We start from the raw sequence: 14,580 nt of genomic DNA, 5'->3' as shown, positions 1-14,580 counted from the left end.
CTTCTATCAAGACTTCTTGAAACTACGTGTTTTTCTAACATCGTTTATCTAATGTTTATCATAACTCCACGTGCGATATCTCAGCCCCAGAATATTTCTTCCTAATAAAGTTGTTGTTAATGAAATGTTTATCGTTAAAAATATTTACTACTGTCTTCTTCTGTTACTGCGGTGTCACAACATCGACAAGCTTTTAACATGTTAAATATCACAATAACGACGAAATGTCCGATTTTAACAGTCTGGGATCAAACAAGGATAGAGAGAGGTGGTGTTACAACTAGCCTGTGAAGTTGTTTAAAGCAATTAAAAATATCTGACAGTTTGTTCTAATGTTACTGTTTTTATTATCTACACGTGAGTGATATGTGACAGTTTGTTCTAATGTTACTGTTTTTATTACCTACACGTGAGTGATATGTGACAGTTTGTTCTAATGTTACTGTTTTTATTACCTACACGTGAGTCATATGTGACAGTTTGTTCTAATGTTACTGTTTTTATTACCTACATGTGAGTGATATGTGTAAGTTTGTTCTAATGTTACTGTTTTTATTACCTACACGTGAGTGATATGTGACAGCTTGTTCTAATGTTACTGTTTTTATTACCTACATGTGAGTGATATGTGTAAGTTTGTTCTAATGTTACTGTTTTTATTACCTACACGTGAGTGATATGTGACAGTTTGTTCTAATGTTACTGTTTTTATTACCTACACGTGAGTGATATGTGTCAGTTTGTTCTAATGTTACTGTTTTTATTACCTACACGTGAGTGATATGTGACAGTTTGTTCTAATGTTACTGTTTTTATTACCTACACGTGAGTGATATGTGACAGTTTGTTCTAATGTTACTGTTTTTATTACCTACACGTGAGAGATATGTGACAGTTTGTTCTAATGTTACTGTTTTTATTACCTACACGTGAGTGATATGTGCCAGTTTGTTCTAATGTTACTGTTTTTATTACCTTCACGGGAGTGATATGTGACAGTTTGTTCTAATGTTACTGTTTTTATTACCTACATGTGAGTGATATGTGACAGTTTGTTCTAATGTTACTGTTTTTATTACCTACATGTGAGTGATATGTGTAAGTTTGTTCTAATGTTACTGTTTTTATTACCTACACATAAGTGATATCTGACAGTTTGTTCTAATGTTACTGTTTTTATTACCTACACGTGAGTGATATGTGACAGTTTGTTCTAATGTTACTGTTTTTATTACCTACATGTAAGTGATATGTGTAAGTTTGTTCTAATGTTACTGTTTTTATTACCTACACGTGAGTGATATGTGACAGTTTGTTCCAATGTTACTGTTTTTATTATCTACACGTAAGTGATATGTGACAGTTTGTTCAAATGTTATTGTTTTTATTACCTACACGTGAGTGATATGTGACAGCTTGTTCTAATGTTACTGTTTTTATTACCTACATGTGAGTGATATGTGTAAGTTTGTTCTAATGTTACTGTTTTTATTACCTACACATAAGTGATATCTGACAGTTTGTTCTAATGTTACTGTTTTTATTACCTACACGTGAGTGATATGTGACAGTTTGTTCTAATGTTACTGTTTTTATTACCTACATGTGAGTGATATGTGTAAGTTTGTTCTAATGTTACTGTTTTTATTACCTACACGTGAGTGATATGTGACAGTTTGTTCTAATGTTACTGTTTTTATTATCTACACGTGAGTGATATGTGACAGTTTGTTCAAATGTTATTGTTTTTATTACCTACACGTGAGTGATACGCGACTGTTTTGTTCTAATGTTACTGTTTTTATTACCTACACGTGAGTGATATGTGACAGTTTGTTCTAATGTTACTGTTTTTACTACCTACACGTGAGTGATATGTGACAGCATGTTTTGGTGTATCTGTTTTTATTACCTACACGTGAGTGATATGCGACTGTTTTGTTCTAATGTTTCTGTTTTTATTACCTACACGTGAGTGATATGTGACAGTTTGTTCTAATGTTACTGTTTTTACTACCTACACGTGAGTGATATGTGACAGCTTGTTTTGGTGTAACTGTTTTATTACCTACACGTGAGTGATATGCGACTGTTTTGTTCTAATGTTACTGTTTTTATTACCTACATGTGAGTGATATGTGACAGTTTGTTCTAATGTTACTGTTTTTATTACCTACACATAAGTGATATCTGACAGTTTGTTCTAATGTTACTGTTTTTATTACCTACACGTGTGTGATATGCGACTGTTTTGTTCTAATGTTTCTGTTTTTTTACCTACACATGAGTGATATGTGACAGTTTGTTCTAATGTTATTGTTTTTATTACCTACATGTGAGTGATATGTGACAGTTTGTTCTAATGTTACTGTTTTTATTATCTACACGTGAGTGATATGTGACAGTTTGTTCAAATGTTATTGTTTTTATTACCTACACGTGAGTGATACGCGACTGTTTTGTTCTAATGTTACTGTTTTTATTACCTACACGTGAGTGATATGTGACAGTTTGTTCTAATGTTACTGTTTTTATTATTTACATGTGAGTGATATGTGACAGTTTGTTCTAATGTACTGTTTTTATTACCTACATGTGAATGATATGTGACAGTTTGTTCTAATGTTACTGTTTTTATTACCTACATGTGAGTGATATGTGACAGTTTGTTCTAATGTTACTGTTTTTATTACTTACATGTGAGTGATATGTGACAGTTTGTTCTAATGTTACTGTTTTTATTACCTACATGTGAGTGATATGTGACAGTTTGTTCTAATGTTACTGTTTTTATTACCTACACATGAGTGATATGTGACAGTTTGTATAATGTTACTGTTTTTATTACCTTCACGTGAGCAATATGTGACAGTTTGTTTTAATGTTACTGTTTTTATTACCTACACGTCAGTGATATGTGACAGTTTGTTCTAATGTTACTGTTTTTATTTGAAAGATCGATTTATTTATGGAAACAAATTTATGATGATGTTAACTTGAATGTTGGAAAGAGAGACTTCCATACTTCAGTTCTCTCAACCTCCATAATTCGGCTTCATCGACTCTCAAAGTGTTGTCATATTGTTTTTTAAATCTTTTATTTATTGCTTGTACAGTGGACGTGGAAAGTGCTTGACGGATGTTTTTCTCACTTGTTTTTCTCATGTATTATACGTTAATATTCAGTGTTAGATTTCTTCCTTAGCTTCGTGTTTTTATCGCTATAGGGAGTCGCTGTTAGTACCAGACCTAACACTACATTTACTGATGCTTGAAGTTCAGCACAAGTTTATGAGATAATGTACGATTTCCTTATTATCGGCGCACTGTAAATTGTGTTCAGACCCATGTGTCTGAAGAGACCCATTACTAATGTACTGCGATTAAGAAGGAATAAACCTCTGATGTTGTGAAAGTGTCGAACATTAATACGAGTTTTCATGACATGTTTGCAATAAGCTGTTTAAAATACATGACATTTAATGAGTTAACTACGATTTCCTGTGCTAAACTGTGTTGTTATTTTATAACTATGTAGTGTGTTTGTATTTTCATGTAACTATACATTCCAAAACGTTTGTAGTTTGTTTTCCACACACAAACTGTACGTAAAAACCAACACATTACATGCGAAAGGCTTAAACTCCACGTGGTGAATGTCGAAGGGAAGTAATATTAATCTCATTTCTTTGTCAAGATTTCAAAACCGAGCACGTGCCAGCATGGGTCTGAGGACACGCTTAATAAATAACATGTTGAATTGTACAGTGTGCAAGTCAGAAAAAGTGGCATAGCAACTGTGCAAGCGGGAACAAAAGTGATATAGAAAACTGTAGAAGTCATGAAAACGTATTACTGTAACCATATAGCGTTGTAGACATGGTACACTAAATATCACAATAGAACTGGTAGTTTTAACATTAATATATTTCGGAAACGCTTGTGACCCCTCCCAGTGGCACAGCGGGATGTCTGCAGACTTATGAAGCTAGAAACCGGGTTGTTTCGATACCCGTGGTGGGCAAAGCACAGATAGCCCATTATGTAGCTTGATGCTTACCAAACGTACACGCGAGCGTTGCAGTTGTTAACTTTTAACTTCATTTTGATCTTTCTACTTTAGCTGTTGTTTCTGAAAAAACATCATTATACAGTTGGCTTTGATTTGAATTTCGCCCAAAGTTACACGAGGGCTATCTTCGCTCGCCGTCCCTAATTTAGTGGTAATAGACTAGAGAGAAGAAGGCATCTAGTCATCATCACCCACCGCCAACTCTTGGGCTACTCTTTTACGAACGAATAGTGGGATTGACCGTCACATTATATCGCCCCCACGGCTGAAAGGGCGAGCATGTTTGGTATGACGGGGATACGAACTCGCGACCCTCAGATTTCGAGTCGCACGCCTTAACCACCTGGCCATGCCGAAAAATAAACCAGTAAACACGTTTTAGAAATTAGTAGAAAAAATTCATCAAACCTTTCATGTCAAAGGGCAACCGTTATTCTTTTGATTTCTAAACTCGTGTCGTTTGGTAAATAAATAGCAGAAAAAGAGATTCATACACAATCGCTTGGCCCTTTATATACGATCAGTCACTGTTTTTTTTATGTTATATTTATATAATTATGTATTAGAACGATGTCGGGTATCTTTGAAATTTTGAGTTTTAACAGTCACGTTTATAAAATCAACTATGAATAAAAATACAAACTATATTTAACAAGTTTAGTGGGTAACTCACTTTAAAACTTGCTAAATAGAAGTTGTTTTAAGGTCGGTCAGTTTCAGAGACACAAGTGACAAATAAGGTTGTGAGATGGAAGTGACCAGTCATTTTGTGAAATAAAAATTACCATTCAGTTTGTGAGATGGAACTGTAGAAATGGCTAGTCAGTTTGTGAGGTGCAAGTGACCAGTCTTTTTGTGAGATGGGAGTGTCCAGTTAGTTTGTCAGTTAGAAGTGACTTGTAAGTTTGCGAGACGTAAGTGACTCATCAGGTTGTGAGATGCAAGTGACCACTCTGTTTGTGAGCTAGAAGTGACTTGTAACTTTGTGAGATGGAAGTGACTATTAAGCTTGTTAGGCACGGCATGGCCAGGTAGGTTAAGGTGTTCGACTCGTAATCTGAGGGTCGAAGATTCGAATCCCCGTCGCACCAAACATGCTAGCCTTTTCGGCTGTGGGAGAGTAATAATGTGACGGTCAATCCCACTATTCGTTTGTAAAAGAATAGTCCAAGAGTTGTCAGTTGGTGGTGTTGACTAGATGCCTTCCCTTACACTGCTAAATTAGGGACGGCTAGCGCAGATAGTCCTCGTGTAGCTTTGCGCGAAATTCAAAAACAAACAAACAATTAAGCTTGTGAAATAAAAGTGATTGGTAAGTTTGTGAGACAGAAGTGACCAGTAAGTCTGTGAGATGGAAGTGACCAGTAGGTTTGTGAGATGGAAGTGACCAGTAAGTTTGTGAGATGGAAGTAGCCAGTCAGTTTGTGAGATGGAAGTGACCAGTAAGTTTGTGAGATGGGAGTGACCAGTAAGTTTGTGAGATGGAGGTGACCAGTAAGTTTGTGAGATGGAAGTAGCCAGTAAGTTTGTGAGATGGAAGTGACCAGTAAGTTTGTGAGATGGAAGTAGCCAGTAAGTTTGTGAGATGGAAGTGACCAGTCAGTTTGTGAGATGGAAGTGACCAGTAAGCTTGTGAGATGGAAGTGACCAGTAAGTTTGTGAGATGGAAGTAGCCAGTCAGTTTGTGAGATGGAAGTGACCAGTAAGTTTGTGAGATGGGAGTGACCAGTAAGTTTGTGAGATGGAGGTGACCAGTAAGTTTGTGAGATGGAAGTAGCCAGTAAGTTTGTGAGATGGAAGTGACCAGTCAGTTTGTGAGATGGAAGTGACCAATAAGCTTGTGAGATGGAAGTGACCAGTAAGTTTGTGAGATGGAAGTAGCCAGTCAGTTTGTGAGATGGAAGTGACCAGTAAGTTTGTGAGATGGGAGTGACCAGTAAGTTTGTGAGATGGAGGTGACCAGTAAGTTTGTGAGATGGAAGTAGCCAGTAAGTTTGTGAGATGGAAGTGACCAGTAAGTTTGTGAGATGGAAGTAGCCAGTAAGTTTGTGAGATGGAAGTGACCAGTCAGTTTGTGAGATGGAAGTGACCAGTAAGCTTGTGAGATGGAAGTGACCAGTCAGTTTGTGAGATGGAAGTGACCAGTAAGTTTGTGAGATGGAAGTAGCCAGTCATTTTTGCAACTAGTTATCAGTAATTCTAAAATGATATTCAAATCCAAACCAAAGCCTAAAAACTCTGGTTTCAATATCTGCCTTGTAGTTTGGTCATTGAACCGGACACAGTTGAATCATAATTATCGTTCTGAAACTATAGAACCTTTCTTAGGTTTTGGTTTGGATTTGAATACCACTTTAGAATTACTGATAACCAGTGATTAAAAGGCATACTTAGTAACGAATAATTAGATATTAATTTATTAGTACATGATTCATTATTCATCTTGGACTAGGAGTGCCCTAGTGGCTGGTATGCTCGAGCTTTTAATTCGATTATTTAAGGGATGCTTATTGGTTGCAGCAAAACCTTTATGAGAACTGTGAAACCGTGTGTTTGCTGTTAAGAGTAAGACTGATATATCGGTTAAGCGTTAGAGTCCGGGTTTCGATACCCATGATGGGCAGAGCACAGATAACCCATCGTGTTGCTTTGTGCTTGTCGTTAAATATATCAAACAATCAAAATAAAACAAGTAACTAATTAGTATATAACTTTGATTGTACATGTTTAACTGGTATATAACTTTGATTATATATTTTTAAATCGGAATATTGGACATTCTTTACTCAGTTTATAACTTTGATTAGATGTTAGTGGCTTAATATAAAGATCCAGTCTTAGGAATGACATGGCAAATGCCCCCCCCCCCAATGACACAACGGTATGTTTGCAGGCTTACAGTACTAGAAAAAGCTGGGTTCGATACTCGTGGTGGGCAGAACATGGACAGTCCATTGTGTAGCTTTATGCTTAATTTCAAACAATCAAACAGACAGGACAAATATGAAACATGACAGAAAAGTAAAGCACACAGTTAGTGGGGTTCGTGAGGACTGGGGAGTCAGGGAGGAGCTAATGAAGACTTATTCGAGGGGACAACAAAACTGTATGAATGGACTGTTAAGGTGAGGACTGATATGTAGAGGGCAACGTTTTAAAAGAAGCAGGAAACCAAGACTGTGGATTACACACTTCAATAGATGACAGTAGGTCTTTTGTAGTGGGAGTGTGAAACCATCGTATTTAGCAGGGTAGAAGAGGTGAGAAATACGAGTGTCTCCCTCAAATACCAAGTCCTCTCCCATAATATTATCTCAATGACTTAATATTAAGGGTCTTTATCTGCAACAACTCAATAACTGGGAGATGATGGCATTTTGCCAAGCTCGTGAAATTGTTCTTCAGCATGAGCGTGGTGGATCAGTCCTGGCACGTGAGATAGAAATTTAAGGTCCAGGACGTGTTTTGTCTTATTCAGGCAAGAGTGTCTGACCCTGGAGAGTGTTTCTTTTGTCTGGGAAAAAGGCATTTGAAGTAAAATAAAAGGAAACTCAAAAACCTCTTTGACTTGATGAGGTGTGACAGAACTATAGTGATGAACTCAGAAGTGGTTGAACCATTCATTTAACTAAGGAGATACTTACAACCTTGTAGATGTAATAAACCTGGTAAGGCATATATATAAAGTTACTTTTATGGTTATTTCTCACGCAATCAGAAACACTTTGTTGAAGTGTGGAGTTAATACTTGTGTTAGATAAGGTATATCACAACACAAGACACGTTATTAGTGTGTGGAGTTAATACTTGTGTGATATAAGGTATATCACAACACAATCCACGTTATTAGTGTGTGGAGTTAATACTTGTGTTAGATCAGGTATATCACAACACAAGACACGTTATTAGAGTGTGGAGTTAATACTTGTGTTAGATAAGGTATATCACAACACAAGACACGTTATAAGAGTGTGGAGTTAATACTTGTGTTAGATAAGGTATATCACAACACAAGACACGTTATTAGTGTGTGGAGTTAATACTTGTGTGATATAAGGTATATCACAACACAATCCACGTTATTAGTGTGTGGAGTTAATACTTGTGTTAGATCAGGTATATCACAACACAAGACACGTTATTAGAGTGTGGAGTTAATACTTGTGTTAGATAAGGTATATCACAACACAAGACACGTTATTAGTGTGTGGAGTTAATACTTGTGTTAGATAAGGTATATCACAACACAAGACACGTTATAAGAGTGTGGAGTTAATACTTGTGTTAGATAAGGTATATCACAACACAAGACACGTTATTTGTGTGTGGAGTTAATACTTGTGTGATATAAGGTATATCACAACACAATCCACGTTATTAGTGTGTGGAGTTAATACTTGTGTTAGATCAGGTATATCACAACACAAGACACGTTATTAGAGTGTGGAGTTAATACTTGTGTTAGATAAGGTATATCACAACACAAGACACGTTATAAGAGTGTGGAGTTAATACTTGTGTTAGATAAGGTATATCACAACACAAGACACGTTATTTGTGTGGAGTTAATACTTGTGTGATATAAGGTATATCACAACACAATCCACGTTATTAGTGTGTGGAGTTAATACTTGTGTTAGATCAGGTATATCACAACACAAGACACGTTATTAGTGTGTGGAGTTAATACTTGTGTTAGATAAGGTATATCACAACACAAGACACGTTATAAGAGTGTGGAGTTAATACTTGTGTTAGATAAGGTATATCACAACACAAGACACGTTATAAGAGTGTGGAGTTAATACTTGTGTTAGATAAGGTATATCACAACACAAGACACGTTATTTGTGTGTGGAGTTAATACTTGTGTGATATAAGGTATATCACAACACAAGACACGTTATTAGAGTGTGGAGTTAATACTTGTGTTAGATAAGGTATATCACAACACAAGACACGTTATAAGAGTGTGGAGTTAATACTTGTGTTAGATAAGGTATATCACAACACAAGACACGTTATTTGTGTGTGGAGTTAATACTTGTGTGATATAGGGTATATCACTTGATAAAATGTAATTCAACTTCTTGTTATTGATTAACATACTGAAAAGGTAAGTTAACTCTTACGTAGAAGCTTCAGTTTCACGAGTTAGAATTGCTGTTTTCACTACAATAGATAGAGGTAGGGTTACCTTTTTATAGGGGCTTCAGTAAAACGTTTTGTTCAAACTAAAGTTTTCTGCCACCACAACAATGTATTTTCTCAAGTTACTATAGTTAGCGTTTATCTTATAAGATATTGTGCGAGAGTTTTGGAATTCAGATAAACAGAATATCTCTAGCGTGGTAGTCATTAATTCTTACGTATATGTCTTATTTAAGTTACAAACCCATGTTTTATTCGATCTTTCATATCTGACTATCTTCAGCCTTGTCCTTGGGGTGTAATCTCTAAATGAATAGTAATGGAAGGTAGTGAGTTCCGCCGTGCTGAGAATGTTTTTACCAGGTTCAAGGTTTCTAAAAGAAGTTGACTAGAGAAGAAAAAAAAACTAAAGGACAGGTTTTTAAGTGAATGTGTTTGACGTGATGACGTATAAAGTCAAGACAGCCAATCACTTTACCGGAATAAAAGGTCTCTAGGTTACTGCTGCAATTGAATCGTGTGATACTTTTCACGAGGAGATGCACGTGACTAAATTAAGACCTTTGTTGCGCACGTTGTGCATGCAAAACTTTTTCTGTTATTTTAAATTATTCGTTTTCCCTTCGTTTTTCTAACCCTAAAAGTCGAAGACTATTTATCCTTTTATTATTTATGTTTGAAACACATAATATGCCCAACTTTGGTCTCTTTCTCTTTTTTTTTTTATTATCTTTAATACGTTTTTATGCTAAAATTTCTTCCCAAAGTGAAAAATGGAGTTCATCAAATACATTTGAATCTTCCTCTACAACTGGGATGTTATTACCATTTTTTAGCCGCGGCATAGCGGCTGATAAAATGGCTCTGAGTTGTTTTGTTTTTTTTGCAGGTAGAAGAATCTAAGCTCATAGTTCTGTCATCTCTTGACCAATTTTGGATCTAAGTACAGTTCTGGACTCATCAGGTCAAACTTTTACGTTTGATGTATTTGATGACGTCCAAGGTCTCGTAGATTAATTTACTCTAATTCTGTCTAAAATAATTTCATTTGAGGGTAGGAGGTCTAGAGATAGTGTTGAGTAATGAAATCGAATCGGATACACGTGCGCAACGCGCTTGGCATTGCTGGCGCACAAACATATAGCTCATAAAAATGGGGTGTATAAAAAAAAACCTCGCATATTAACTTCCTCTATCTCTTGTATGGGTATTTGAGTTTTGATGTTTATATACCCAGGAGGGTCAGGTTTCGTTTACCTCTTTCTTCTTCCTTGAAATTGTGGTTTTACAACTGTCCAGTGTATTTATATATGGTACACGAGGGCCAGAGTGACCCCCACTTACTCAGGCCACTTTCAGGGCAATGTCCATGTGCTATCTACACATACACTTGGTGCAAATAAATCATTTCTCTTATAGTTTCGTAATTATTTGCACTTTCATTAGTTAGGTATTAACTATAAAACATTTACATTAAAAAACACCTTTCAATGTTTAGTAATTAACCCCTAAACTAACGTCGAGTCTAGTTTATAGGTGGCCTTTTATTTATTTAGAGGCCTGGCATGGCCAAGCGCGTAAGGCGTGCGACTCGTAATCCGAGGGTCGCGGGTTCGCGTCCGCGTCGCGCTAAACATGCTCGCCCTCCCAGCCGTGGGGGCGTATAATGTGAAGGTTAATCCCACTATTCGTTGGTAAAAGAGTAGCTCAAGAGTTGGCGGTGGGTGGTGATGACTAGCTGCCTTCCCTCTAGTCTTACACTGCAAAATTAGGGACGGCTAGCACAGATAACTCTCGAGTAGCTTTGTGCGAAATTCCAAAACAAACAAACAAACAATTTATTTAGAAAATATATATTCACTGGGGAAGGTACTGAGGTCTATCTTCATGTAAACAGTACCTATTAAGTTCGCGTACTGGTTCATTTTTTATCCAATTTCTGTCAAAATAATTTATTGTATTATGTGGGAGACTATCTGTTATTGTCTCCATGTGTGCGTGTTTATGTATGAATTCTGATGATGTTGTTCTGGGTACTTTATAAGCTGTTGTTAGTTGTGTAGTTTGCATTTTGTAGTTTTGTTTGAAGTAAGTTATTTTATTTTATTTTTTTGCTTACGTTTATCCATGTAGGAGCTGCATAGTCATTGACGGGTCGAATGTATGTTTTATATATTTTTATGATGTTGTCTGTCGTAGCTCCACTGTTTTTTGGCCAGTTAGACTCCTAGCATAGTTTGTTCTTCGCCAATTTTTTGTTCTAATATTACTTGTGTGGTTTACCCATGTTAGTTTTGAATCTAATGTTAGTCCTAAACGTTTTTGCAGATGTAGCAGTCTGAAGTAGTGCTCCATTCATATAGATCTGTGGTTGTGCTTTTTTATGTTTAGTTAACTTAATGAATACTACTAGATGTGTTTGTTTTGATTCTATATTTTTGACAATATTCACTTATTCTGTTTAATTGTGGTTGTATGTTTGTGGCTGCTACTGCTGGTTTGGTCCACTTTTCCAGCTTGTTACATCGTCTACGAACTGTGATGAGTATCCATTGTTTGGATCTTTTAGGGGCGTATTGTTCACATACATGATGAATAGGATAGGGCTAACTACCCCTCCTTGAGGGACACCAGCTTGTGGAGTGATTGTTTCTGTTAATCTGACTAAGTGGTCTGTTGTTTGTCTGAATTTTCTGAATCTATTTTGTACTTCTGATAATTTTGATGTTGTTTCCAGGAATGTGGAGAGTCTGTTACTGATTATCCTCTCCAGAATTTTTCCAACACAGCTGGTCAGGCTGGTTGGTCGGTAGCTATTTGGGTCATTGGCTGGCTCTCTTTTCTTATGGAACATTAATATATTAGTGAGCTTCCAAGAAACCGGGATATAACCAGAGTATAATGATAAACTATAAATTGCTGTGAGATGTTCAAATAATTTCGGAGTGCCTTTTTAAGAAGGACGAAGGTGATTTATTTTTGGTGTTTGTTATCGTTTCTATGAGTTCTTGTGTTTGTGTAGTCGTTTGTGTTGTAATACCAGTATGCTTCTATTGTATTATATTTACGTTAGGTTTTCGTTTCTGTTTTATGTCTGGAATGACTTATTTTAGAACAGTGATGAAGTGTAAACCTAAACTTAAGACATGTGTTCAGAACTTCCAATGGTCTGTCACATTTTACGTGTTATTTCTTTAAAATCGTAACTTCTGCTATATTTAAAGTGTTGTTATTTTAAAAGTTCTAACTTCAAGTCCCCCAGTAGCACAGAGGTATATCTACGGACTCACACCACTAAAAGTCGAGTTTCGATACCCGTGGTGGGCAGAGCACATTATATCGCTTTGTGCTCTATTCAAACAAACCAAACCTAACTTCAAACGATCTGCCATATTCCAAGTGTTGTTATTTAAAAAGTCATAACTTCAACTGGCCTGTCAGAAATAATGACGTGCCAACTTTTGGACAGAACGTAAGTTTCAGCTGCAGCTACACTGCTGGCCAAAATCTTAAGGCCAATGAACATGAAGAAAAAATATGCATTTTGCGTTGTTAGACTCAACCACTTATTTGATTAGAGCTTCGAAAGATGAAAATAAGAAAAGGGAAAAAAAAAACATTTTTAGCATTTAATAGGGAAAATGTGAGCTAGCTGAAATTCTGGGGAAATCACTTACAGTTGTGTATTAATGTCGCTGGAAAGCATTGTAAACATACACTGTCAACTGTTGACCAGTTTGTAAATTTTTTTCTATGGATCATGATGGAACCTCCTCCACTGTGTCGTGTAGAAAATGTCTCCGGTGGGATATCCTTATCGTGCCAGTAACGTTGGAAGCCATCTGACCATCCAGGTTAATTTTTTCTCATCAGAGAACAAAATCTTCGTCCACTTCTCTACGTCCCATTTTTGGTGCTTTTTAGCAAAGTTTAACCGAGCTGTTTCGTGATGTGGAAGGAGCCATGACCTTTGAAGACGTTTACGGTTTATAAAGCCTTTCTCTCGTAGATGCCGTCTTATTGTTCTTGAGCTGCATTCTGCGACCGTAAGGGTCTTAATCTGGTTCAACGATCGGCTGGTGTCTTGCCGGGCAACCTGTCGAATCCTCCTTCTCAACGCCGGCGAAATTTTCTTGGACCAACCACTTGAAATTCTCGTTCCGTATCCCTCAGGGTCTTTAAATAAATTTGCAACAACAGTTTTACTACACCCAATCTCACCAGCGATGACACGTTGAGAGAGACCTTGATTTTACAGTTCGACAATTCTGCCACGTTCAAACTCTGTCAACTTTTTAGCCTTTGCCATATTTTTAACCAATGTAACACAGGAGATGTCAGTGGGAGATGTTGACAACACTAATGCTTGAACACAAATGACTAAATTTCGTGACGTGTTTACCGATTAACGCTTTGTTTCAGTACGGTCTTAAACTTTTGGTCATACCAAAGCGAATGTTTGCAGTTATTCTCAATGAAGGCCGTGCAACTCACTACTGAGACCTCTTGTTGAGCATTTCCTATCCTGTTTAGGACTTCTGTTTCGTATGGTCTTAAACTTTTGACCAGCTAGTATTTAGGCTAACTTCATAGTGTTCACATTTTCCCTATTAAATAGTAAAAACGTTTTTATTTCTCTGTTCCCTTTTCTTATTTTCATCTTTCGAAGCTCCACTCAAATAAATGGTTGAATCTAACAACGCAAAATGCAATTTTTTTCTTTACGTTCATTGGCCTTAAGATTTTGGCCATCAGTATATGTCGAACTTAACAACTTCTAGCTTGCGTTTTTGTTAAAGATACTTAATTTTAATTTTGTATACTAGTATCTGTGGAGTCCCCCAGTGTTGTGTCTGTGGACTCATACTGCTAGAAACAGGGTTTCGATACCCGTGGTGGCAAGAGCACAGATAGCTTTGTGTAACTTTGTGTTTTATTTGTGTAATAGTAAAGTGCAGCACGTCACAATTTTATTTTCTCTCTTTTTTTAAATAGTAAATACGGGTTTTTCGCTTCCTCGTGCAGGCAGAAAACAGTTCACCCCACTCAAGTATGCTGTGTCAGTGGAGACTGCACATCCATCACGTGTTGACCAGCCATCTCTCGATTGTGGTTCTTCACAGTGGACTCGGCCAAACGTTGACCATCGCCAGAAAGATTTCACTACAAGTTTAAGCAATATGTGGGGCTCTGAACGGTGGGTGGGGCTTGATGCGGAGAACAGGAAACCCAATGCGAGATGTACCGTAGCATCTCGACATCAGCCTTACTCGGCACTGAGTCCCAATCAGAGGACGAGCATCTATCAAATTCACTGGGAGAAAAAGTTCGTATTTACCAACTAAAACTGTCAGCTA

At 36.8% G+C, this 14,580-nt stretch overlaps 1 protein-coding gene across 1 annotated transcript in view; it reads left to right on the top strand.

Moving 5' to 3' along the window:
• LOC143246899 (uncharacterized) overlaps positions 1–14,568 on the top strand; it is a 33,487-nt gene extending 18,919 nt beyond the window's left edge. The window contains exon 4 of the mRNA XM_076494159.1: positions 14,249–14,568. Coding sequence (XP_076350274.1) covers positions 14,249–14,568 — 320 coding nt within the window. The remainder of the gene's footprint in view (positions 1–14,248) is intronic.
• Positions 14,569–14,580: the final 12 nt, after the last annotated feature.

Source organism: Tachypleus tridentatus, chromosome 3 (genome assembly GCF_004210375.1).
Source record: "Tachypleus tridentatus isolate NWPU-2018 chromosome 3, ASM421037v1, whole genome shotgun sequence".
Taxonomy (NCBI): Eukaryota; Metazoa; Arthropoda; class Merostomata; order Xiphosura; family Limulidae; genus Tachypleus; species Tachypleus tridentatus.
The sequence above is the reverse complement of the archived record's forward strand: the minus strand, read 5'-3'. Positions and strand labels throughout refer to the sequence as shown.